General features: G+C 44.0%; 1 protein-coding gene across 9 annotated transcripts; it reads right to left on the bottom strand.

Moving 5' to 3' along the window:
• Window positions 1-1,631: 1,631 nt before the first annotated feature.
• Window positions 1,632-15,268, bottom strand: LOC125525985 (uncharacterized). 9 transcript variants are annotated; one of them, XR_015612085.1, is made up of 8 exons: window positions 14,674-15,267; window positions 14,392-14,498; window positions 14,235-14,295; window positions 13,926-13,980; window positions 13,271-13,389; window positions 13,123-13,156; window positions 10,427-10,521; window positions 1,632-2,111 (listed from the first exon to the last, which is right to left on the bottom strand). XR_015612085.1 is itself a non-coding variant. In XM_087537478.1 (7 exons), exons 2-7 carry the CDS (start codon window positions 14,487-14,489, stop codon window positions 2,065-2,067), a joined length of 414 nt encoding a protein of 137 aa, XP_087393604.1. In that variant the 5' UTR covers window positions 14,490-14,498; window positions 14,674-15,268; the 3' UTR covers window positions 1,632-2,064. The 9 variants fall into 9 exon arrangements, 4 of the variants coding, with proteins under 4 accessions (XP_087393604.1, XP_048546951.1, XP_048546950.1 ...); XR_007291486.2 differs by having other exon boundaries at window positions 10,418-10,521; window positions 14,674-15,266; XM_087537478.1 differs by lacking the exon at window positions 10,427-10,521 and having other exon boundaries at window positions 14,674-15,268.
• Between the last annotated feature and the right edge of the window lie 11,104 nt (window positions 15,269-26,372).

Below are 26,372 nucleotides of genomic sequence, written 5' to 3' on the forward strand. Positions count from 1 at the left end.
TGCCATGTCATCCTCCGCCCCAAAGCAGCCAGTGGCAAGGCCTACAACTGCTGAAAACGCACCATCAGTTCAGATGCCGGCTGCTGAAGCAGCGGGGGGAGACCCAGCTGCAGCACATGCTAAACAGACCATCCTGGTGGAATAGACTGCTAAGCAGTCTGATGCTTTGGAACTGCCTACTAAGCAGTCTGTAGGTCCAGAACCGACTGCTCATCAGCCCGTCAGTCTACAGTCGCATGATCAGCATACCAATGCGCTAGCACTTCCTGCTCAGCAAACCAACGCGTTGGCATGACCTCCTCAGCACACCGACAAGTTGGCACCACCTGCGCAGAAACCCGACATAGCTTCGACGCATGGTCAGTAGTCTGATGCCTCTACTCCTACAGCCCAGCAGACCATCACAGCAGCACCACCAACTCAGCGGTCTGCCATAGATAAACCATCTACTAAGCAGTCCATCCAAGCTTCACCGTCTGCTCGACAGTCTACCTTGCAGGCAACCAGACATTCTGCCAGAAATGCTTCACGTACCAAGAAGGAAGTGGCCAAAAAGGCTACACCCCCGAGGAAGCGCGACGGGAAAGTGAAGAGGAAAGAGAACGATTGGCTCTTACTTAAAGCACTCATAGCCCAGAACCAAATTAACAACAACTTGTTCGAATCGGGGAGTAATATTATTTCTCACGCCATGGATGATGAAGAAGTATGTTTGTTGCCTGCTGAAAGTAAAGCAGATGTACTTCAAGCACGCTATTACGTCCATGGCCAGCCATTTCTTGTTGGCGTATACTTTTAGTTGCCGAGAGTTACATGAATATTGCATGGATCTAATGTCAGCAGGTCATCATGGTTTGCTAGTCCACTACAACAGAGATCATTTCCGACATGATGATGGTTCCATCGATGTGAGTTTTGAGGACTTACATACCTTCTTCAACTTCAACGTGCTCGATGCCACTCTTGTTAGATGCCTGATTTTGTAAGTACTTAACAAACTCTGATCAACTTCTCCATACAAGGCTGTAAATGATAAATAGCTAGCTGCATTTTATTCCTCTCAAGGGATTGAACGCGTAGAGAAGAAAAAGGGAGAGTGTGTATTTCATAGATCATGAATTAGCAAATGGCACAACAATACATGGTAAGGACCTACGGGACTGGGCCGTTATCACGGTCATCCGTCTCTTCGAAAACACGTCCCATGCAGAATCATTTCTCTGGTCATATCATGAACGGTAAGTCAAGTAAGCAACCATGCATACACTTATTGTCTTTCAGATTTTGACATAATTCATAAGTTCATGGCTTTCTTAATATGTAGCAATCACTGGATATTGGTATTCATTGTTCCAAACAAGAACACAGGATCTGACGCTCTCAGAGAGTCAACAAACGCTCAGGATCTGATGCATCTTCAGCAATTCATGGATAGGTATTGAATTCTATGATGTTGAAATTAATTTGCATTCATATCTGGTTCAATAATTGATGTTGTCAAAATTCATCATCATTTGCAGTGTGCTTGCATTGTGGAAAACTAAACCAGGGAACCTGTTCAAGAGGGAACTACCTTTGCAGCACGAGCTCGTTTCTCCGGTAACACACCGAAATCCGTTATTTTTTGAAAATTTATCCAACAGTCTGCAAATACCTTTCCTTACTCTAGTCAAATGTTCAAGCTTCTAAACAAACCTCTTTCCATTTTGTCCAAAGAAAAAATAATACATCTAACACCGGTTAGGTTGTTCCTAACAGGACAAATACATGACTAATTTTATACAAAAAATTTCAGTGTCCTCAGCAAGAAGCAGGGACCAACCTTTGTGGATACTATGTTTGCAGACACATGATCTCCATCTGCAAATCTACTGATAGTTGTGACGATCCTCGCGAATTAGTGCCAGTAAGTCTATCTTAACTAATATCTTCTCCTCCACTCATATGGCACATTCTGATCTTAAAAATACTGCAACTCATCTTAAAACCGAGGACCCCTGAACCGCTCCCGGCTGGTGAATTGCTGATGGTTCTGAGATTTATCAGCGACTTCTTCCCGGATCACTACATCAATCCCACTGGTGATAATGAAGATTTCAGCATGCCTTCTCCTGAAACATTGAGTAAGAGTTAGCCGCTAAACAAATAACACATGGATCCATTGTTTTCCATCTGATGAGGTCTTCGAATTTGGTATACTATGACTAATTATGTAATGCATATATGTGTGGACAAATCATTGGAATTTAGCTACCATATGTTCAATTGCAATTGTTGCGAAATCTGATGAATGTTCTTCGTGTGGACACTATTTGTTCAATTGAATATTGTGGCGAATTTGCTTTTTGCGTGCCTATTCAAAATGGGATATTTTTGTTTATTTGCTCAATTGAATATTATGGCGAATTTGCTTTTTGCGTGCCGATTCAAAATGTGATATTTTTGTTTATTTGTTCAATTGAATATTGTGACGAATTTGCTTTTTGCATGCTGATTCAAAATGGGATATTTTTGTTTTAACCTGGCAATTGCTCCGCACACGGTTCAACTAAATGAGTGTGTGTGATCCACATCGGAAAGCATACGTCAATCGTAGCGGAACCGTCGGTGATACACAGCAGATCGCAAACGATTTGCAGCGCTACTACGTGTGCATAGGGTCTCCGGAACCATTTGTGATATCGCGTTACCGCACACGAGAACTCGGAGTAAACCGTGCCCAATGTAAAATACAATCCCAGTCGTAATTTTTTTCAGGAAACGTGTGGGATCCCAAACGAAAAGCACACGTCACTCTTGCGGCAACCGTCGGTGATACCCAACAAATCACAAACGGTCTGTAGCACTTGTATGTGTGCGAAGGGGCTCCTGAACTGTTTGTGTTAGAAAACTATCGCAGACGATAGTTGTTGGCAAACGTGTGCGATGGAGTCTTGCATGGCAGACGGGTTACGCAGAAAACTCGTGTGCGATGGGGCCCAAATCGCACATAGTTCATATGTTGGCCCGTGTGTCTTACATATTGTTTTTCAAACGGTTCATTACGATAGACCGTATGGTTTCACTGCGTCATTAGAAACGTTTAATCACCGATACCACACGTGCGAAAGAATTTAGTGTGTGCTGCATCGCACATGATTACATTTTGGAAGGCCTCTGGATCACTACTCCATATCCTCGACGGTTTTTGCGTCTTGTGGGAAGGACACCCTATCGCCCACACTCACTTGGCGACGGTCCCACATGTCGTCGCGGAAAGGGGTTAAAAAATGTTTGTATAGCATCGACACATACTAGTGTGTGCTCAATTGCTATGGATGAAGCAAACCCTCAAGGACTACGACATCAATGTGAAGAATGTGCCACTCTTTTGTGACAATGAGAGTGCCATCAAGATTGCTCATAACCTAGTTCATCACTCGAAGACAAAGCACATCCAGATTCATCATCATTTTCTTCATGATCATGTGTTGAAGGGCGACATCTCTATCGAGCACATGAAGAGTGAAGAACAGCTAGCCGATATCTTCACAAAGCCCTTGGATGAGAAGAGATTTAGCAAGTTGCGGTGTGAGCTAAATATCTTAGAATCTTCGAATGTTCTTTGAAAAGGACACACATCCTAACACTTATGCAAAACTCAACCCAGTCTGTTCACAAATTGCTAAATCTTCAAGTTGCCTTTTCTGCTAAGTGAATGTGATCGGACCCTTCCCCCTCTATGCTAAACTCAACCTAGTCTGTTCACAAATTCTTCATGTGTGTTCTATTTGAAACCCATTCAAAATCTTTCACCGTGTTCTTGTCAGCTGAAGAATTTGCGAACGAAACTTTAAAATTTTCTTATCTGAATTTTTGGCTTTTGCCGCTCAAACCGTTCCACATCCCACAATATAATTATCCTATTCACCCACAATCTCACACGATCTCCGCCTCACTGTACGTGGGTGACACATGTCGCTAGGATGAGAAGGGTCAGGGGCACGTTCGTCAATTTTCCTCGGACGAGCGGTTTTTCACCTTGGTTATAAATACCCCTCGCCCTCCTCAGAGCATTTACCCTGCTCAACCTCACTCCCCTCGCTCGCTCGAGCTCTCTGACCTAGCGTCGTCGTTACTCTCCATCGTCGCCGGTGAGGAAGAGCTTCACTGCCTCGACCTCGTCGCCGTCGTACTCGCGCCGGCCACGAAAATCTTCACTCCGCCGCCGCCGTAGCTGTCTTCCACCGCCAAGTTAGGGCGTGGATTATCCGAACGGACGAACTTCCTATCTTCAACTCCTGGTTCATCGTGTTCTTCGTCAAGGGTAAATAAAAATCTATTTTTACTGCCCTTGTTGATTCTGATGATTTCCACAAAATCTTCAAAAGGTGTTTATTCTTCAACTTCCACACTCTTAAACACCACACATGCATCTGTTTCTTAATTTGTTTCTCTAAGCAACGTTTTTCTTCAAGATTCCTCAATTGTGTAGATTTTCAATCTATACAACTCTGGAACCTAAGTCAAAGGCCGCTTAGTGGAATTCCTCAAGACACTCCTGGTCAAATTCCTCAAACTTGTTTTTTTGAAAAAATTCTGAGAACGCATGTGACCTCTCCAAATTCTTCGCACATATACTATGTTCACAGGTACACATGTCAGCTGCTAAATTTCTAGGTTCTCATGAACTTAACTCATTTGCAGCGTTCCTCGAAGACAAATTGCATACCTCTTAAAAGAATTCTGTTGTTCAAATTCCTCAGCTGAAGAAAATGGCTGATGGCAAGAGACCTCAGAAGGGAGGCAAGAGACCAGAAGTGAACACAACTTTTGAGATCCCAGATGACATCTATGAGGACTATTGCACTCCTGATGAAGCCAAACATGGCAAGGAGAACAAGAATCAGCGCAAGGTGCATACAGAGGATAGAGAGGAGATGGGCACGGCAATGGAGGGAGTACAGATATGTAAGTCCAAAATACATGAAGAAATTCGCTTTACACCCTCCTTGCCCAAGACCTCCATTGGCACCTGGCCAAGTTGCTGATCCCACTAGCCTCAAGCGCAGTGAGGATTATTTAGATGAATGCGCCAAGTGGCAAGCCAAGTTGGCCAAAATGGCCAAAGAAGCAGTGAGGAAATTCAATGAAGATTCTGCTGCTGCCGCTGCTGAGGCCTCTGCTAGCAAGCCCAAGAAGTCTATGCCCAAGAAGCATGCACACAAGCCCAGCTCCTCAGCAATGTCCTCACGGCCAAGCTCATCCAAGCCCTCACGGCATATTCCTCAAGCAGCTCCAGTTCCCACGGTTGCAAAACTTTCAGCTACTGCTGCAAAGTCCTCGGCACCTGCGCATCTTGCCTCGTGCCAAAGGACAACTGGTATCTCTATTGCTTCAGGAGCATATGCAAGTTCTTCAGCTCCTCCTCGGTCCTCAACAGGCCCAACTCTACTGAAGAAAAAGGCCACTACTAGACGAGGCACAAGGCCAAGTCCTCACAAGAAGTAGGTTGCCTTCCAAGTACCGTCAAGTGAAGACGAAGCTGATGATGAGAAATTAGCAGAAATCACCAGAAAGACAGCATAGGGTCGTTAGAGCCAAAGGCAGTAATGTGCCATTGATACTAGATCCAAAGTTGATCCTAGACTTCATCGACCTATGGCACAAGGACCCCAACACTCCTTTGCCTGAGCTGAACCTCACTCCTGGCCAAAGTCATGTGTTGACGGCCTTCATTGATGAGGAAAAATGGAAATCTGAATAGGGGAGGAAGGTGAAGAAAGCTCAGTACAAGAAAGAGCGCTTTCTGAAGCAAAATGTTTTGAAGCTATCACCTGATGACCTTGTAGCTCTGCAAACAGTGATGCATTTGACCAATACTATGCTGATTGGTTGGGAGCCAAAGTCAGATTCATCAAGTTGACCAAGGGATTCACCTCAAATGTTGCAGCCCCAATGCAACATGAAATTCCTCAGGCTGAAGCATCTGATCAGCCTACTGAAGAACATGCCAGCACTGCTGATGAAAATCGGACTGCTGAAGAAAATGAGAGCACTAGGGCTGATGAAGAAATTATAGCCGCTGAAGAAACTGCCAGGGCAACCTCTAGTGTTGCGCCTAAAGAACAAACCAGGCCAGTCGAAGCTTTTGCTACTGCGCCTGAAGAAAATGAACCTACCAGGGCAACTACATCAGTTGCACCTGAAGAAACTACACCAATTTCCTCTGCTCCTCCTGCACAGACGATAAGTTCTAACCTTTCTTCTGCATCAGAAGCGAAGAAAACCAAAGATGCGGAGCAAGCAGCTGTGAAGAAAAGGAAAGCATCTGCTTCCTCAGAGTCTCCAACTCTGAAGAAAGTGAAGACTTTGACATGCTCCTATGCAAACCCCATAGATGTTCTTCCCATATCAAGCATGTCATCAAAGGAGATTATTCCCTTTGTTGAGGAATATGTGATTCCAAGTGAATCTGATGAAGAAGATTCTTCTACTGCTTCGACAGAGCAGTTGGATGAAGAAATTGAAGTGGATAACATCCCTTCAACTCCACAGGTATCATCGCCCATGCCTCAGTTCACAGCTGAAGAGGCAGGCATCCAAGAAATAGATGATGAAGATGAAGATGTGGACACTGGGTGTACAACTCCTATTCTGAATGATGACTACTGGGAAAGTCATCACCCCAATTCACCACTCTACTCCCCTCTGCAACAGATTCCTCAGTCCCTAGTCCAAACAAAAGAAATTCACACGGGCTCTGAAGAACATCAAGCTTCTCTTCTCACTATTCCTGAAGAAGTTCCCGCCACTAGTGCTGATGCAAATGTTGCTGAAGAAATGGAGGCCAAGGCTGCTAATGATGACATTGCTCCTGAAATTCCTCAGCCTGTGGCTCCAGAGACTGTGATTCAAGAGGCTGTGAAGACTTCAACTGCAAATCTTCAGCCCAAGCAACTGAATCCTCTCACCAAGAAGCAGAAGTTCAAGGCTGATGACTTCTTTAATGAGCATATCTTCTTCACTGACTACAATCCTTATGATGCTCGACTTTATCGCAAGCGCTTTTGGAATGCTCTCTAGATGAACTTATATTCCTCGTTGTTGTTTGATAAGGACAAGATCTTTGACCATGAGCAGATTCCTCATGTGGACATGGAGTCGCTACCGTGCTTCACCCAAGTCCTTAGTGTTCTTCATGACGCTGGGCTGCTAAACCTCTGCACCGACATCTATGACTAGAATGAAGAACTCATTCTTCAGTTCTATGCCATGTTGCACATCACTGGCAATGTTGAAGATGTGAATTCATGGGTATTGGACTGGATGACAGAAAACACTCACTACAAAGCTCTGGTCTCTGAATTGCTTCATGTCTCCCAGTCAATCCTCCCACTGAAGGTGCAAGGCGCGGCTATGATGAACCTAAGCTCTCCAACCATCTGATGCAAGTTCTGATGAAGCCTTTGAAGCCAGGTCAAGCTCCTAGAACCAAATTCCTCGTCAAGTAACTGCTTTATGTGCCAAGGACCATATACAGAATATTGACCAAAACCCTCAATCCAATCAAGGGCCACAACTCTGATGATGAAGAAGTTGTTGGCATCATGAAGAATCTTCCTTTCAACATCATACATGGTATTCCTATCAACTAGCACGATTTCTTCATGAGGACTTTGGCAAATGTAGCTCTATCACCGTTTGAATTGAAGCCTTACGCTCCCTGGATCATGAGATTCATCAGATCAAGGTCTTCAATCAACTACAAGGCTGATTGTCAACGCCATCTCAGCTACTTACCCCCAATTGAAGTCCTCAAAAGGACTATTTCCTCAACTGATGAGAAGGGCAAGGCTGCTGTTATCGATGAAGGCATTCGTCCATTGGATGGACAATTTCGCAAAGCTACATCTTGCTCCACCAATGATGACTCTGCCACCCATGACACTGCCGCAAATACTTCAAAGCAATATCCTCAAGCCACTGCTCCAAGGGTGATGATTGATCGTGAACTTCTCCTCAGTCTTCATCAGAAGGTGGATCGCAATCACAAGTGGGTCAAGCGTCAGTTTGGTTCAATTCTTCAAAACATGACAATCACGCAAAACACTGTCAAGAAGAACCACTACTACTTGCATGAAGTTTTTTACTGTACCTGGGTTGTATTGTCTCACCTCTACGGTGAAGAAGATCTCAAGCAGATGGGCTTCCAACAGGACTTTGACTGGTCTCAGCCACCTTCGAAGAAATTCAAGAAGGTCAAAGTTCCTCACTTGGTGGCCAGTTCATATTTTTCATCACGCGAGACGAATGAAGCCGAAGACTTGAACGACACTGCAGCAGGCCCAACAACGCTGGTGCTCCTCCATCGACTTCATCATGATATTCTTCAGGGGCGTTAGTCCTCATTTTTTGTCCCTTTTGGTCATTCGATGACAAAGGGGGAGAAATTTGAGTTAGTCTTCAAACGGGTCTCTATATATGGTCATTTTTTTTGTTAAGTTACAACTCTCGCTCTTTTGAAGTTTTTGTTGGATCAAGTTGTAAACTTAAGTACGATGGTGGTCTGATACTTCTGCTCTGTTTTTCTGCATATTATTTCCTCATATGTTAATGCACGCATGCTGAATTACATCAGTCACCATATTTCATCATGCATTTCAAATTCTTCATATCATATGTTAAATGCGTGTATGAATTACAAGATATAGGGGGGGATCTCCATGATTCTACTCTGCAATGTGCATTTGCTATTCAAATCAAATTCCTCATATATGCACATCTTCAGGGGAAGTTCTTCTATATCTTGCAATCAAATTCCTCAATATCAGTATTTACACTTCATATGTTTATCCCCGTTGAGAACTTAACCTATATTGTCATCAATCACCAAAAAGGGGGAGATTGTAAGTGCATCTAGTGCCCCTTAGTGATTTTGGTGTATTGAAGACTTATAGGTTAAGGGACTAATGCGTTTATGAGTGTACACAGGTCTATAAGTCTATGAGGAGTTTGATATTTATAGAGAAAGTCGACCCCTAAAAATGAATGTCTTCAACTGAAGACTTTGGCTTTCTGAAGACTTTGAAAGTGAAGAAATTGGTGTGATCCTGAAGACTTGATATTCATGTGAGGATTATGAAGCGTGAAGACTTTTGTTTTTCGTAGTATCGTTTTTCTCTTTCTTGAGTCATAGGAAACACTGTACTGTTAAAGGGGGTCGAGGTAAAACTAAGGAAAAGTTTCCAAAGGGATGTTCATCTCAAAATCCTACACCTACCCAATCCTTTCAAGTGAAGCCATTGGAAATCTCATACAGTTCGGTCAATTTCTTCAGTGACAGAGACGAAGATCTTTTGTTCTCTGAGGAATTTGTTTTGGCTGAGGAGTTAGGAATTCGCCAGTGCGGATTGCCTACAAGTGAGGAACATGATAGCCCTAAGGAATTTGATAGACAAATTTCCGACCGTTGTTGTGCTACACGCCAGCTGTCCCAAAATATCTACCCACCTAACAGTCATATCATTGAAGCGCATTTATCTCTTATCATGTCGGACTGCTCCTAGGCTATAAATAGCCACCCCTGCAACCACTAGTTGGTTGCCTGCTCCGAGAGAAACTGACACTTGTCATTTAGAGCATCCCATCCTACAGGACTTTGATCGAAAATCATCAAGTGAGGAAAACCCAAACCCAAACACCTACAAACCCAAAGTGATTGAGCATCACTGAAGAGATTGTTCATGTGTGGAACCGACGCTTGTTACCTTTAACGACTGTGCATCCTCCAGACGGTTAGGCGTCATGGTCTAGAGCATCCAAGAGGAAATTATGGATCGCCGAGTGACCGAGTCTGTGAAGGTTTGGAAGTCACCAGAAGACTTACCGCGAGTGATTGGGCGAGGTCTGTGTCACCTTAGTTGAAGGAGAATACGGTGAGGACTGTGTGTCCTCAGGTTTAAATACCTAGCCGCTCCAACCAGATGTACGACTATCACAGCACTTGGAACTGGTCAACCAATTCACTGTCTTCACCAAGCTAACTGGTTCCATTTCCTCAACCCTTTCATTTCCTCATTTCTGTGTATAAGTACTTGATCGTTACTATTTGAAGATTTTGAATAAATACTTTATCAATTTCCTCAATCCTAATTCTTCAGTCACTTTGTCTTCAGCCTGCTTATCCTGTGTTTACGCTACTTGTACTTTGTGTTTGCTTTCATTTCATCATGATGTCTGTGCTACTACTCTGTTATGCTTGCATCTGAGTACTTATTCCGCTGCTAAGTAGTTCGTTTCTTAGGAATTTCCTCACCCTAAAATTCCTTAGTGACGAATTTGTAAAAATCGCCTATTCACCCCCCTCTAGTCGATATAACACACTTTCAACCTCATCTAGCTGATATGGTATAGGGAAAATAACTTAAAAACATACTCTAGTGACCTCTGTCGATTGTGTTTGCCTGCCGCCACAACCTCTCCCCCTCCTTATCTTCAAGATCTGCCCAAATCAATTTACCACATCCAATATAGCAACACCTGTGCAAAAATGAGATTGAGATGCCATCAGGAGTGATTGTTTGATGTAAGAAGGAAATTATACACGAACGAGACAAAGATGTATGGGAAGCCGTTCTTCGAGGTCAAGGTCGGGAAGGGAGCACGCGAGGTTGCCATGGGGCTGATCCAGGGTGCTGGGAAGGGGGATTCACCGTAGTCGTTGCCCGACTGCTCACTCTGCCATCAATCCTTCACTGGTGTGGCTAGGGTTAGGGTTAAGCCGGGAGAAGGAAGGGTGTGCGGCTAGGGTTAGGCCGAGAGTGGGGAAGGAAGGGGCCTAAGATAGGGGAGGTTAGGAAGAGACATCGCTGACCAGCGCCTGACCGATTCTTCCTTCGTGAAGCTAAGATGGGCTTCAAGGGGAGTGGCCCAATCAACCACATGGCCTAGAAAATTCTTCCAAAGCAGCGTCCACTTAGGACAGTCAACCCACAAAGCGAGAAAAGTGATGTCTGAGGCAGATCGAATGGCTAGAGATGACTTGGACATGAAATCCAATTGTCGAAAATGTTGAGGGCGTGAGAGAGCTCGCTTTAGACTCGGTTTTACTGTCCTAAAAATGAGGAGGCATATTTAATGCAAACGTTGGGGCTAATTTGGGGTGGGCTGCGGGGAGAAGCTATTGAGCCCACAAGTTTGGCACGGGGGCAGCCCAGGCGTGGAAACTGAGCACTAGCTTTTTATGGCCCATGCGGAAGAAGTTTGAGTCGCGAAGTTAGCGAGAAATTGAACGGTGCGGGAAAAAGTGATCACATGGCTGCACGAGGAGCCATGGAATAGGGTAGTGGAGTAGATATAGAAGATCTGCAGTACGAGATTTACGAAAAGGAAATCATATTTGTATGACATGTATAGACTAGTTAAGGAAGCATTTTGTTGGTTGAAAAATATGGTTATCACGCCAAGAAATCTGAGTTGAAAAAAAGAACATATTTGTATAAGATGTATAGACCATACAATTCGACAATAAAATTTGGAAATGTTAATCTTCTGAAGTCACGCATAGTGCCTTAGCATAATAAGGAGTATAGTACTGCACATGCTATGTTGCAGAAGAACAAAAATGGTACCCCCTCCAATCCAAAATAAATGCCATGATTTTAGTTCAAACCACCACTTATTTTGGATCTGAGGAAGTAGATAACAATAATTAGGCAACTACAATAACAAAAAGCACCGGGGCATGTCAATATAATTATTAAATTCGATCTCCACCTGTTGAGAAATAAACAATGCAACTACACACAGATCAAACCATCATTTGTTCCAACATAAAAAAACAATATCAGTTCCACAACAGGGCCTCGGTATATCAAGCCATACTAAAAGCATAAATAGGTAGCACTCTATTCTTATCTCTTCAATAGTGCAAAAAGTATGTATTGCCATAGAGCAACACCTACAGTAGAAACATAAATCAGGCTAAAACAGAAGCAGACCCAATTTGAGAATTCTCGAATGCCCTAATAAGAGTCATATGTAAGTAGCTTGACTGCAATTTCACAAAAACAAAAAAGGGAAGCAAGAATCTTCTGTGGCTACGTTTTCCTGTAGTCGATATGCCCGCAATCACTCAAGCCGACAAGATTATATGTTTGCAATCATTTGAGCCATCAATTAGGCAAAATTCTTAACACAACATAAAAATAGCTCTATAAAAAGGAAGAAACATGACAAAATGCTACGAACAGAATGAGAAAGATATAAAACAAATGTAAACCAGTGACAAAAATGAAGAGAGCTACAAAAGAAAATCAAAATTTCTAAACAGCATTAGCTACTGGCAGAAGAATTTTCATTACTTAAAAGACAACTCTTGCAGCCTACATTACTTATCACAATTAAAATATAAGATTTCTCAACTAGATAATCAGGATTATGCTAATGTTTACTAATCCTAGAAATCATCAATTCAAGTCCTCTGTTTCAGCAAGAACATCAAAATCCCCTTTGATAAGGAACTGCTTGATAAGGACCGGCACAAATGATGACTTACATTTAAAAAATGGTGCTGAAGCCTACATTGCATGGTAAGGAGGCAATGCCAAAATGCTAAATTCTGGTCAAGGTAAGGAAGCATGCATTATCATATTATAAGATGGAAAACCCTTCTAAGTTCACTGTAAAATAAGGATCAGATTCCTTGACATCTTGAGGTTGTGTACCTCCACCCACTCTGCCCATGGAAAAAAATAAAGGAAGCCCGCATTATCATATTTTATGTCACATGTTACAGTTTGTTGGCCCACCTTTCTGATTATACATCCAGTAAAATGATATAACTATCTTTTATAAGCTACAAAGAGATCAACAATGAGCCTCAAGGTCCCATGAAAACTCAATAGGATATACGCCATAGTAATACTTGGCCCTATTTTCATATTCAATGCACACCATCTAATTCTAATAATAATAAAATCTAAATTAAAACGATACATAAAATTTTTGTAGTTAGAGATAGGACCAAGTTGGAGTAGTACAGAGAAAATCAAACTTTATCCTAGCATTACACAGAAGAAACATGAGTCACTTATCGTAAGAACAGAAACATACTGTGAAATAAGGATTCCATCCCTATACCTTGACATCCTGAGGCGATGCACCTCCACCCACTCTGCCCATGGACGAAAAAACAGAGGGCGGGTCAACTATTCAAAGCATAGTGTCCTTGCTGCTGTAATAAACTTTGTAAAGTAGTGGCCTGCTCACAAGCAGTTAACATACTCACAGTGAAAGATATATGTCTTTCTAGGCATGTACTCTGCAACAAGCAATCTCTCATCACCTTGGGAGGAACAGCCAAGCAGATTTGCTGACCTTTTGCCCCAGAGCTGACCAGCTTATTTCCTGAAGCATAATTATTTCCTCAAAATATGTGGGCAAATCTTACAAAATCACTGGCACTGTATGGATCAAATTGAATTATGCACCGATACGGAACATCTAAAAAAAGGAACAAACGAATTAAACCCATTAGCTGTACATGCTCTTTACAGAGCATACATGAACTACACAGCAAACTAAACATGAATATAAACTGGGGCCATGACTTCACAATCTACAAAAAAAGTAAATAGAAATGGACGACCTATCTTCAATCCAATGTGTAGCAGGATTGAAGCAAGCTATGGACTACAATGGTGTAAAAAATATATAGAAACTTGGATATAGGACGACTCTTTGGCGCAAAATCATAGGCGCTAATGAACAATACAAATTTAAATACCATATATTATTACATATTAAAGTTCACATAACCATGGCCCATCAATAGACAATTAGACCGACAAAGAAAGGTAAATGTATGTAGCTAGAGACAGCATAGCAGTATTATGGTACTTAGAGAAAGAACGAGCATGTAGGGAAGAAAGAATAAAGCAAACCTTGAACAACAGCACAAAGTTGCAGATGCAGCAGCCTAGCAGATCGTTGAACCTGCTAGACAAACGGAGATAGACCTGTTAGAGTACATGCACAACGGTCACACAAGCATAAAAACAGCAGGCTTATAGACAAGCAAACCAACAGCTAATTACCAGAGCTAGAAAGCAGAACCAGGCCAAGAAAGCAGGCTATACAGAGGACTATACCAAGGCGGACCAGCAGACAAAACGAGATGAAAAAAAAGAAAGGTCACCACACACAAATTTCATCGAACATGTTGCATGCAAGCAAACAGAGCGCAGACTAACCTCAACGGCAATGGCAGAAAGATGCGACTGTCGATGCAGGACATAACAGGAAGAAACCAACCTGCACACGTCGGGGACAAGAGGAAGAACACAGAGGTTACCAGGGCGCAGGGAAAAGGAAGGAAGAAGCAAGAATCAAGTAAAGAAGGGCACCAACCTCAACCGGCAGTGTTCATCCAGCACACGAAGGCTATTGCAACGGACGAGCACACCATCGGCGAAGAAGGATGAACAATCCAACCGAGGGGAACGCATAGGCACCTGCTACAGAAAAATGATCAACATAATTAGAATCAACTAAAAATGGCTAAAACAAGCAGAGTAGACCATTAACGAAAGGCAAATGATAGGGACGAGACAGAACATTGAGGAAGAGAAGAAGGCAGGAGCAAGCTCGCCAAATCCTACAAATTAAAGCGGAAAGACATCGGGAGCTTACTGGATTCAAAGAGGAGAGGAGGAGGCGGCCACTGAACTCGCCGCCAGCTACGGCGCAGCTGCCCCTCTCGACCGTGCGGGCTGCAGCGGAGGAGGCGATGCGTCGAGCTGACCAGCGGCTGCAGTTGCTCCTGCTGCTCCGGCCAGTGGGCCTTCCTCCATGGCCGACACTGCCTCCTTGCTCCGGCTGTTCCGGCCGGCGAGCCTCCCTCTACGGCCAACCCCGTCCTCATTTTCCGCCGCACCAACCCCCGCCGTTTTCCCCCGCAGGCGCCGGCCTTCTGCCCAGACCCGACCCATGTGCCACCAACCTAAGCGATGGGTCGATGACGGCGTACTCTCCCATCGGCCATGGATCCATGGTAGCTAGCCGGTGAAGGCGTCGGGCAACGATGGAGATCGGGGGAATGGCGGCGATGAGCATGAACACGCAAGGAGAGGGAGATGGCTAGGGTTCGTGGCTTCTTGCTGTGGCGGCTGAGGAGGGATAGAGATCGAGGAGGGAGGGAGGGGTGCCGCGTGCGAGCAAGGGGACTGGGCGAGGGGGTTTCGAGGACACGGCCCCGCAAACGTCACGACGCACGACGCGGCCAACTGCTCCCCGTCTCCTCCAACGCTGTACGCGGGCACCGCGTGACGCGACTCGTCAAGTGTGGTTCACCCGAGAAATTGCAACCCAGCCAATGGAGGATTCAATGAGCGGGACCAGGAGTAGCGGCGGCCCACCCGTCATTGTGTCAGCATAATCATGGGTGCACAAGCTGGGTGCACATGCTCCAGCCCACCCCTCAGCAATTGACGTGGGATGCAGCAACTCCCACGATGCATCATGCGGGCCACGCACGACGAGCCAAAAGCAGTTAACCGAGAAAACTCTAACCTACACCATGAGACATGCAGCCAGGGCAGCCGACGAGTGGGACAAGGGGTAGCACCGGCCCACCCATCATTGGCAAAACACAAGTGGTGTAGCAGAAATTGCGTGCAAACAGGGAGCAGCGCACAACCTGCGCTCGCACAGCGCCCATGATGCGGGCTTTGAGCGCACGCGGCGCGGCAGGAGAGGCTGCCCCGCGCACCGAAGAAATCGGCACCCAGCCAATCAAACCAAGCGCGAGCCCCACAAGTCATCGTCCGCTCAGGATCTACCGGCCGGTCAAAATGCAGAGCTCAATTCCCAGCGAAGATCGAAATGACCAGGAACGAGAAAAAGACCGCGTTGACCAGGATCGGACGCCATCGAAGGAAGCGATCGGGGGAGCATTCTGGGAGCGAGTTGCCCAGCCTCATTATTGGTTTAAATGATGCAAGTAATGGATGTAGTTGGAGAAAAAATAGTGAACCCTCAAGATGAACCCTAGTTCATAATTTTTTGTTAATTTTTTATGATATGATGCATATTGGAGGAATTTGTGTTGATATAGGATGCAAGTAGTTGATGTTGTTCGAGTAAAAATGGTGAACCCTCAAGATGAACCCTAGTTTATAATTTATTTTGTTAAAAAAATGATGATATGATGGATGTTGGAGGGGAGGAAGTTGTTTTGATATATGATGCATGTGGATGTTATATATGAATGTTGTATGAATAAATATATGAATGTTATATGAATGAATCAACCATGTTTCATTTTTTATTTATGCTTATGCTTATAATGCTTATGTTTATGAAATTTTACTTAGGCGGGCACCTCTTGCGGACAACATTGGCAAACGGTACTCCATGCTTGACTATGCGTTCAACAAGGGTCATCGTGCCCGTTTCATAGAGAACAGAGTGGTAAGTACTACAATCGAAATATTGAACCAGGTTTTTCGGATTGATGAAACTAAGTAACTAACTTTTGGCGTCCACTTTTTGACAGATGCTCCCGCCACTGCGCATGAGGGGTCATGCGAATGCCGTGAAAATGGAGTACGACGAGCGCTACGCGTCGTACTTCAGGAGAGCCCGATTGCTTGGTTTCGTCCTGCAGTTCAAGCGTCAGCCGCCGACGCTCGTCCACGCAGCTCTCACGACTTTGATTGACCGGTGGCGACCCGAGACGCATAGTTTCCATCTCCCATGCGGGGAGATGACAGTGACCCTTGAGGATTGTGGGATGATTATGACCCTACCGATCGAGGGTCATGCACTCACCGGGCGAGTGGAGAGGACCAACTGCAGCAGAGGGTTACCACCCTCATCGGCGACTGCCCCGACGCTAAGGGTAACCGGACATCCGGTGTATCGCTGCCCTGGCTCCTAAACAACCGGAAGAAATGCCTGGTGAATGATGAGGAGGGTACGGTGGCGCAGTAAGCGAGGGCCTACCTGTGGTACCTTCTCATAGAGGTCGTGTTTCCAGGCTGCTCCGGGAACTCTATGTTATGCAGAACGTAGTAATTCGAAAATTTCCTACGACCACGCAATATCTAACTAGGAGATGCATAGCAACGAGAGGGGAGAGTGTGTCCACATACCCTCGTAGACCGAAAGCGGAAGCGTTTAATAACGCGGTTGATGTAGTCGAACGTCTTCACGATCCAACCGATCTAAGTACCGAACGTACGGCACCTCCCTGTTCAGCACACCTTCAGCACGATGATGTCCCTCGAGATCTTAATCCAGTTGAGGACGAGGGAGAGTTCCGTCATCACGGTGGCGTGGCGACGATGATGATGAAGTTACCGACGCAGGGCTTCACCTAAGCACTATGAAGATATGACCGAGGTGTTGAACTATGGAGGGGGGCACCGCGCACGGCTAAGAGATTGTCTGTTGTGTCTTTGGGGTGCCCCCCCCCCCCCCGCCTCCGTATATAAAGGGGGTAGGAGGAGGTGGCCATCCAAGGAGGGCGTGCCATAGGGGGGAGTCCTACTTTGACTCCTAGTCCAAGTAGGATTCGGCCGCCCCCTCCTTCCTTCCACCGGAGAGGGAAAAAGGGGAAGGGATATAGAGGGAGAAGGAAAGAGGGGGGCCACCCCCTCCCCTAGTCCAATTCGGTTTGGGCAAGGAGAGGGGTTCCCCTCCTCACGTGGCCTTTCTCCTCTCCTCCAATATGGCCCAATAGGCCCAATACTTTCCCCGGGGGGTTCCGGTAACCCCTTGGTACTCCGGTAAAATATCCGAATCACTCAGAACCATTCCCATGTCCGAATATAACCTTCCAATATATGAATATTTACCTCTCGACCATTTTGAGACTCCTCGTCATGTCTGTGATCTCATCCGGGACTACAAACAAACTTCGGTCATCAAATCACTTAACTCATAATACAAATCGTCATCGAACGTTAAGCGTGCGGACCCTACGGGTTCGAGAACTATGTTGACATGACCGAGACAGATCTCTAGTCAATAACCAATAGCGGAACCTCGATTCTCGTATTGGCTCCTACATATTCTATGAAGATCTTTATCGGTTAAACCGCATAACAACATACGTTATTCCCTTTGTCATCGATATGTTACTTGCCCGAGATTCGATCATCGGTATCCTTATACCTAGTTCAATCTTTTTACCAGCAAGTCTCTTTACCCGTTCCATAATGCATCATCCCGTAACTAACTCATTAGTCACATTGCTTGCAAGGCTTAAAGTGATGTGCATTACCGAGAGGGCCCAGAGATACCTCTCCGATGCTCGGAGTGACAAATCCTAATCTTGATTTATGCCAACTCAACAAACACCATCAAAGACACCTGTAGAGCATCTTTATAATCACCCAGTTACGTTGTGACATTTGATAGCACACAAAGTGTTCCTCCGGTATTCGGGAGTTGCATAATCTCATAGTCAGAGGAATATGTATAAGTCATGAAGAAAGCAATAGCAATAAAACTAAACGATCATAATGCTAAGCTAATGGATGGGTCTTGTCCATTACATCATTCTCTAATGATGTGATCCCGTTCATCAAACGACAACACATGTCTATGGTGAGGAAACTTAACCATCTTTGATTATCGAGCTAGTCAAGTAGAGGCATACTAGGGACACTTTGTTTGTCTATGTATTCACACATGTACTAAGTTTCCGGTTAATACAATTCTAGCATGAATAATAAACATTTATCATGATATAAGGAAATATAAATAACATCTTTATTATTGCCTCTAGGGCATATTTCCTTCAGTCTCCCACTTGCACTAGAGTCAATAATCTAGTTCACATCGCCATGTGATTTAACACCAATAGTTCACATCATCATGTGATTTAACACTCTATTGTTCACATCGCCATGTGACCAATACCCAAAGGGTTTACTAGAGTCAATAATCTAGTTCACATCACCATGCGATTAACACCCAAAGAGTACTAAGGTGTGATCATGTTTTGCTTGTGAGAGAAGTTTAGTCAACGGGTCTGCCACGTTCAGATTCGTATGTATTTTGCAAATTTCTATGTCTACAATGCTCTGCACTAAGGTACTCTAGCTAATTGCTCCCACTTTCAATATGTATCCAGATTGAGACTTAGAGTCATCCGGATCAGTGTCAAAACTTGCATCGACGTAACCCTTTACGACGAAATTTTGTCACCTCCATAACCAAGAAGCATATCCTTATTCTACTAAGGATAATTTTGACCGTTGTCGAGTGATCCACTCCTGGATCACTATTATACTCTCTTGCCAAACTCATGGTGAGGTACACAATAGGTCTGGTACACAACATAGCATACTTTATAGAACCTATGACTGAGGCATAGGGAATGACTTTCCATTCTCTTTCTATTTTCTGTCGTGGTCGGGTTTTGAGTCTTTACTCAACTTCACACCTTGCAACACTGGCAAGAACTCCTTCTTTGACTGTTCCATTTTGAACCACTTCAAAATCTTGTCAAGGTATGTACTCATTGAAAAAACTTATCAAGCGTCTTGATCTATCTCTATAGATCTTGATGCTTAATATGTAAGCAGCTTCACCGAGGTCTTTCTTTGAAAAACTCCTTTCAAATACTCCTTTATGCTTTCCAAAAAATTCTACATAATTTCCGATAAACAATATGTCATTCGCATATACTTATCAGAAAGGTTGTAGTGCTCCCACTCACTTTCTTGTAAATACAGACTTCACCGCAAGTCTGTATAAAATTATATGCTTTGATCAACTCATCAAAGCGTACATTCCAACTCCGAGATGCTTGCACCAGTCCATAGATGGATCGCTAGAGCTTGCCCATTTTGTTAGCACTTTTAGGATTGACAAAACCTTCTTGTTGCATCATATACAACTCTTCTTTAAGACATCCATTAAGGAATGCAGTTTTGACATCCATTTGCCAGATTTCATAAAATGTGGCAATTGCTAACATGATTCAGACAGACTTAAGCATCGCTACGAGTGAGAAAATCTCATAGTAGTCAAAACCTTGAACTTGTCGAAAACCTTTTGCAATAAGTCGAGCTTTGTAGATAGTAACACTACCATCAGCGTCCGTCTTCCTCTTGAAGATCCTTTTATTCTCTATGGCTTGCCGATCATCGGGCAAGTCAACCAAAGTCCATACTTTGTTTTCATACATGGATCCCATCTCAGATTTCATGGCCTCAAGCCATGTCGCGGAATCTGGGCTCATCATCGCTTCCTCATAGTTCGTAGGTTCGTCATGGTCTAGTAACATGACTTACAGAACATGATTACCATACCACTCTGGTGCGGAACGTACTCTGGTTGACCTATGAGGTTCGGTAGTAACTTGATATGAAGTTTCATGATCATCATCATTAACTTCCTCACTAATTAGTGTAGGCATCACTGGAACTGATTTCTGTGATGAACTACTTCCAACTCGAGAGAAGGTACAACTACCTCATCAAGTTCTACTTTCCTCCCACTCACTTCTTTCGAGAGAAACTCCTTCTCTAGAAAGGATCCATTCTTAGCAAAAATCTTGCCTTCGGATCTGTGATAGAAGGTGTACCCAATAGTTTCTTTTTGGGTATCCTATGAAGATGCATTTCTCCGATTTAGATTCGAGCTTATCAGGCTGAAGCCTTTTACACATAAGCATCGCAACCCCAAACTTTAAGAAACGACAGCTTGGGTTTCTTGCCAAACCATAGTTCATACGGTGACGTCTCAATGGATTTAGATGGTGCCCTATTTAACGTGAATGCAGTTGTCTCTAATGCATAACCCCAAAACGGTAGTGGTAAATTGGTAAGAGACATCATAGATCGCACCATATATAATAAAGTGCGGTTACGATGTTCGGACACACCATTATGATGTGATGTTCCAGGTGGCGTGAGTTGCGAAACTATTCCACATTGTTTTAAATGGAGGCCAAAACTCGTAACTCAAATATTCGCCTCCGCGATCAGATCGCAGAAACTTTATTTTCTTGTTACAATGATTCTCCACTTCACTCTGATTTTTTTTGAACTTTTCAAAATGATTCAGACTTGTGTTTCACTAAGTAGATATACCTATATCTGCTCAAATCAACTATGAAGGTTAGCAAATAACAATACCCGCCACGAGCCTCAACACTCATCGGACCGCATACATCGGTATGTATTATTTCCAATAAGTTAGTGGATCGCTCCATTGTTTCGGAGAACTGAGTTTTAGTCATCTTGCCCATGAGGCATGGTTCGCAAGTATCAAATGATTCATAATCAAGTGATTCCAAAAGCCCATTGACATGGAGTTTCTTCATGCGCTTTACACCTATATGACCTAAACGGTAGTGCCACAAATATGTTGCACTATCATTATCAACTTTGAATCTTTTGGCATCAATATTATGAATATGTGTATCACTACGATCGAGATTCAATAAACCATTCACATTGGGTGTATGACCATAGAAAGTTTTATTCATATAAACAGAACAAAAATTATTCTCTGACTTAAATGAATAACCGTATTGCAATAAACATGATATAATCATATTAATGCTCAACGCAAACACCAAATAACATTTATTTATGTTCAATTCTAATACCGAAGGTAGAGGGAGTGTGCGATGGTGATCGTATCAACCTTGGAATACTTCCAACACACATCATCACCTCGTCTTTAACTAGTCTTTGTTTATCTTGCAAGTCCGGTTTCAAGTTACTACTCTTAGCAACTGAACTGGTATCAAATACCCTGGGGTTACTATGAACACTAGTAAAGTACACATCAATAACATGTATATCAAATATACTTTTGTTCACTTTGCCATCCTTCTTATCCGCCAAGTATTTGGGATAGTTTCGCTTCCAGTGACCATTCCCTTTGTAGTAGAAGCACTCAGTTTCAGGCTTAGGTCTAGCTTTGGGCTTCTTCATAGGAGTGGCAACTTGCTTGCCATTCTTCTTGAAGTTCCCTTTCTTTCCCTTGCCCTTTTACTTGAAACTAGTGTCTTTTCAACCATCAACACTTGATGTTTTTTCTTGATTTCTACCTTCGCCGATTTCAGCATCACGAAGAGCTTGGGAATCGTTTCCATTATCCCTTGCATGTTATAGTTCATCACGAAGTGTGATAGTGACTAGAGAACTCTGTCAATCACTATCTTATCTGAAAGATTAACTCCCACTTAATTCAAGTGATTGTAGTACTCAGACATTCTGAACGCATGCTCACTAGCTGAGCTATTCTCCTCCATCTTGTAGGCAAAGTACTTGTCAGAGGTCTCATACCTCTTACCACAGGCATGAGTCTGAAATACCAATTTCAGCTCTTGGAACATCTCATATGCTCCGCGGCGTTCAAAATGTTTTCGAAGTCCCGATTCTAAGTCGTAAAGTATGGCGCACTAAACTATCAAGTAGTCATCATACCGAGCTTGTCAAACGTTCATAACGTCCGCATCAGCTCCTGCAATAGGTTTGTCACCTAGTGGTGCATCAAGGACATAATTCTTATGTGCAGCAATGAGGATAATCCTCAGATCACAGACCCAGTCCGCATCATTGCTACTATCATCATCTTTCAACTTAATTTTCTCTAGGAACATATAAAAATAAAACAGGGGAGCTATACGTGAGCTATTGATCTACAACATAGATATGCAAATACTATCAGGACTAAGTTCAAGATAAATTAAGTTCAACTAATCATATTACTTAAGAACTCCCACTCAGACAGATATCCCTCGAGTCATCTAAATGATCACGTGATCCATATCAACTAAACCATGTCCGATCATCACGTGAGATGGAGTAGTTTTCAATGGTGAACATCTCTATGTTGATCATATCTACTATATGATTCACGTTCGACCTTTTGGTCTCAGTGTTCCGAGGCCATATCTGCATATGCTAGGCTCATCAAGTTTAACCCGAGTATTCTGCATGTGCAAAACTGGCTTGCACCCGTTGTATGTGAACGTAGAGCTTATCACACCCGATCATCACGTGGTGTCTTAGCATGAAGAACTGTCATAATGGTGCATACTCAGGGAGGACACTTATACCTTGAAATTTTAGTAAGGGATCATCTCATAATGCTACCGTCGTACTAAGCAAAATAAGATGCATAAAAAGATAAACATCACATGCAATCAAAATATGTGACATGATATGGCCATCATCATTTTGTGCCTTTGATCTCCATCTCCAAAGTACCGTCATGATCTCCATCGTCACCGGCATGACACCATGATCTCCATCATCTTGATCTCTATCAACATGTCGTCACATGGTCGTCTCGCCAACTATTGGTTTTGCAACTATTGCTATCACACAGCGATAAAGTAAAGCAATTATATGGCGCTTGCATCTTATGCAATAAAGAGACAACCATAAGGCTCCTGCCAGTTGCCGATAACTTTAACAAAACGTGATCATATCATACAACAAATTATATCACATCATGACTTGACCATATCACATCACAACATGCCCTGCAAAAACAAGTTAGACGTCATCTACTTTGTTGTTGCAAGTTTTACGTGGCTTCTACGGGCTTCTAGCAAGAACCCTTCTTACCTACACATCAAAACCACAACGATTTTTCATCAAGTGTGTTGTTTTAACCTTCAACAAGGACCGACCGTAGTCAAACTCGATTCAACTAAAGTTGGAGAAACAGACACCCGCCAGCCACCTGTGTGCGAAGCACGTCGGTAGAACCAGTCTCATGAATGCGGTCATGTAATGTCGGCCCGGGCCGCTTCATCCAACAATACCGCCGAATCAAAGTAATACGTTGGTGGTAAGCAGTATGACTATTATCGCCCACAACTCTTTGTGTTCTACTCGTGCATATAACATCTACGCATAGACCTGGCTCGGATGCCACTGTTGGAGAACATAGTAATTCAAAAATTTCCTACGATCACGCAAGATCTAACTAGGAGATGCATAGCAACGAGAGGGGAGAGTATGTCCATGTACCCCGTAGACCAAAAGTGGAAGCGTTTAGTAACACGGTTGATGTTGTCGAACGTCTTCACGATCCAACTGATCGAAGTACCGAATGTACGACACCTCCATGTACAGCACACGTTCAGCATGATGACGTCCCTCGAGCTGTTGATCCAGTTGAGGACGAGGGAGAGTTCCGTTAGCACGACGGCATGGCGACGGTGATGATGAAGTTACCGGTGCAGGGCTTCACCTAAGCACTACGATGATATGCCCGAGGTGTTGTACTATGGAGGGGGGCACCGCACACGGCTAAGAGATTGTCTATTGTGTCTTTGGAGTGCCCCCCGCCTCCGTATATAAAGGGGGCAGGCGGAGGTGGCCGGCCAAGGAGGGCGAGCCATAGGGGGGGGGGTCCTACTTGGACTCCTAGTCCAAGTAGGATTCGACCCCCCCCCATTCCTTCCACCGAAGAGGGAAAAATGGGAAGGGAGAGAGAGGGAGGAGGAAAGAGGGAGGTCGCCCCCTCCCCTAGTCCAATTCGGTTTGGGCAAGGGAGGCGTGCCCCTCCTCACGTGGCCTTTCTCCTCTCCTCCAATATGGCCCAATAGGCCCAATACTTTCCCTGGGGGGTTTCGGTAACCCTTCGGTACTCCGGTAAAATATCCGAATCACTCGGAACCATTCTGATGTCCGAATATAACCTTCTAATATACGAATCTTTACCTCTCGACCATTTTGAGACTCCTCGTCATGTCCGTGATCTCCTCCGGGACTCCGAAAAAACTTCGGTCATCAAATCACTTAACTCATAATACAAATTGTCATCGAACGTTAAGCGTGCGGACCCTATGGGTTCGAGAACTATGTAGACATGACCGAGACACATCTCCGGTCAATAACCAATAGCGGAACCTGGATGCTCATATTGGCTCCTACATATTCTACGAAGATCTTTATCGGTCAAACCGCATAACAACATACATTATTCCCTTTGTCATCGGTATGTTACTTGCCCGAGATTCGATCGTCGGTATCCTTATACCTAGTTCAATCTCGTTACCGGCAAGTCTCTTTACTCGTTTCGTAATGCATCATGCCATGACTAACTCATTAGTCACATTTCTTTCAAGGCTTAAAGTCGTGTGCATTACCGAGAGGGCCCAGAGATACCTCTACGATGCTCGGAGTGACAAATCCTAATCTTGATTTATGCCAACTCGACAAACACCATCGAAGACACCTGTAGAGCATCTTTATGATCACCCAGTTACGTTGTGACGTTTGATAGCACACAAAGTGTTCCTCTGGTATTCGGGAGTTGCATAATATCATAGTTAGAGGAATATGTATAAGTCATGAAGAAAGCAATAGCAATGAAACTAAACGATCATAATGCTAAGCTAACGGATGGGTCTTGTCCATCACATCATTCTCTAATGATGTGATCTCGTTCATCAAATGACAACACATGTCTATGGTCAGGAAACTTAACCATCTTTGATTAACGAGCTAGTCAAGTAGAGGCATACTAGGGACACTTTGTTTGTCTATGTATTCAGACATGTACTAAGTTTCCGGTTAATACAATTCTAGCATGAATAATAAACATTTATCATGATATAAGGAAATATAAATAACATCTTTATTATTGCCTCTAGGGCATATTTCATTCACTCTGCCCTCTGGTCGTATCTCTTCTTCCTAGCCGTCTGGGATGCAGGGTACAGTTGGGGGACCGCCTCTCTCGCCTACCTATACCGCTCGGTAAGAAAGTATGTCATTGCTTTTTACGAATGTATGCTCCATGATATTGTGTTATATCTGATCATCAATTGTTGTTTTGTAGCTTGACGAGGCAACCAAGAGGACGGAAGATACTTCTGGTATGGGTGGATATGTGTGGGCCCTCTCCATTTGGATGTGGGAGCGGCTGCCGGTGGGGGCGTCCGGAGAAGTTAAGAAGAGGTCCATGGGATGCGTATGGCGAAGATGGCGACTCTACTCGATACCCGACCGTAGCTTACGAGTGGGACGTTGTGGGTCTCTACACAGGCACATCCAAGGATTCGTACAAGGCCTTCACCAATGAGATGGCCGCTTTGACGGTTTTGCAGGTATATGAACTAGCTCACCTTTCTCTTCGACGCCACTTTCATTGGGAACTTACCAATGTTTGTGTAATAGGTAAACTGGTGGCCGTATCATGACCAAGAGTGGGGGTTCGAGCTGAACGTGATGTGCGAGGAGGACAACGATCTTTGGCGATGCATGGTGCCCATGCTATGTGTGTGCGCCGTCGAGTGGCACTTGCCACACCGCGTGGCCGCGCAGTTTGGGATCTACCAGCATACACCACCGGGCATGTCGAACGATACCGGTGGCCACGAACTCCACTTGTGAGTGCAT

This window comes from Triticum urartu, chromosome 7A, assembly GCF_056163025.1.
Source record: "Triticum urartu cultivar PI428250 chromosome 7A, HENAU_Tu73, whole genome shotgun sequence".
NCBI lineage: Eukaryota > Viridiplantae > Streptophyta > Magnoliopsida > Poales > Poaceae > Triticum > Triticum urartu.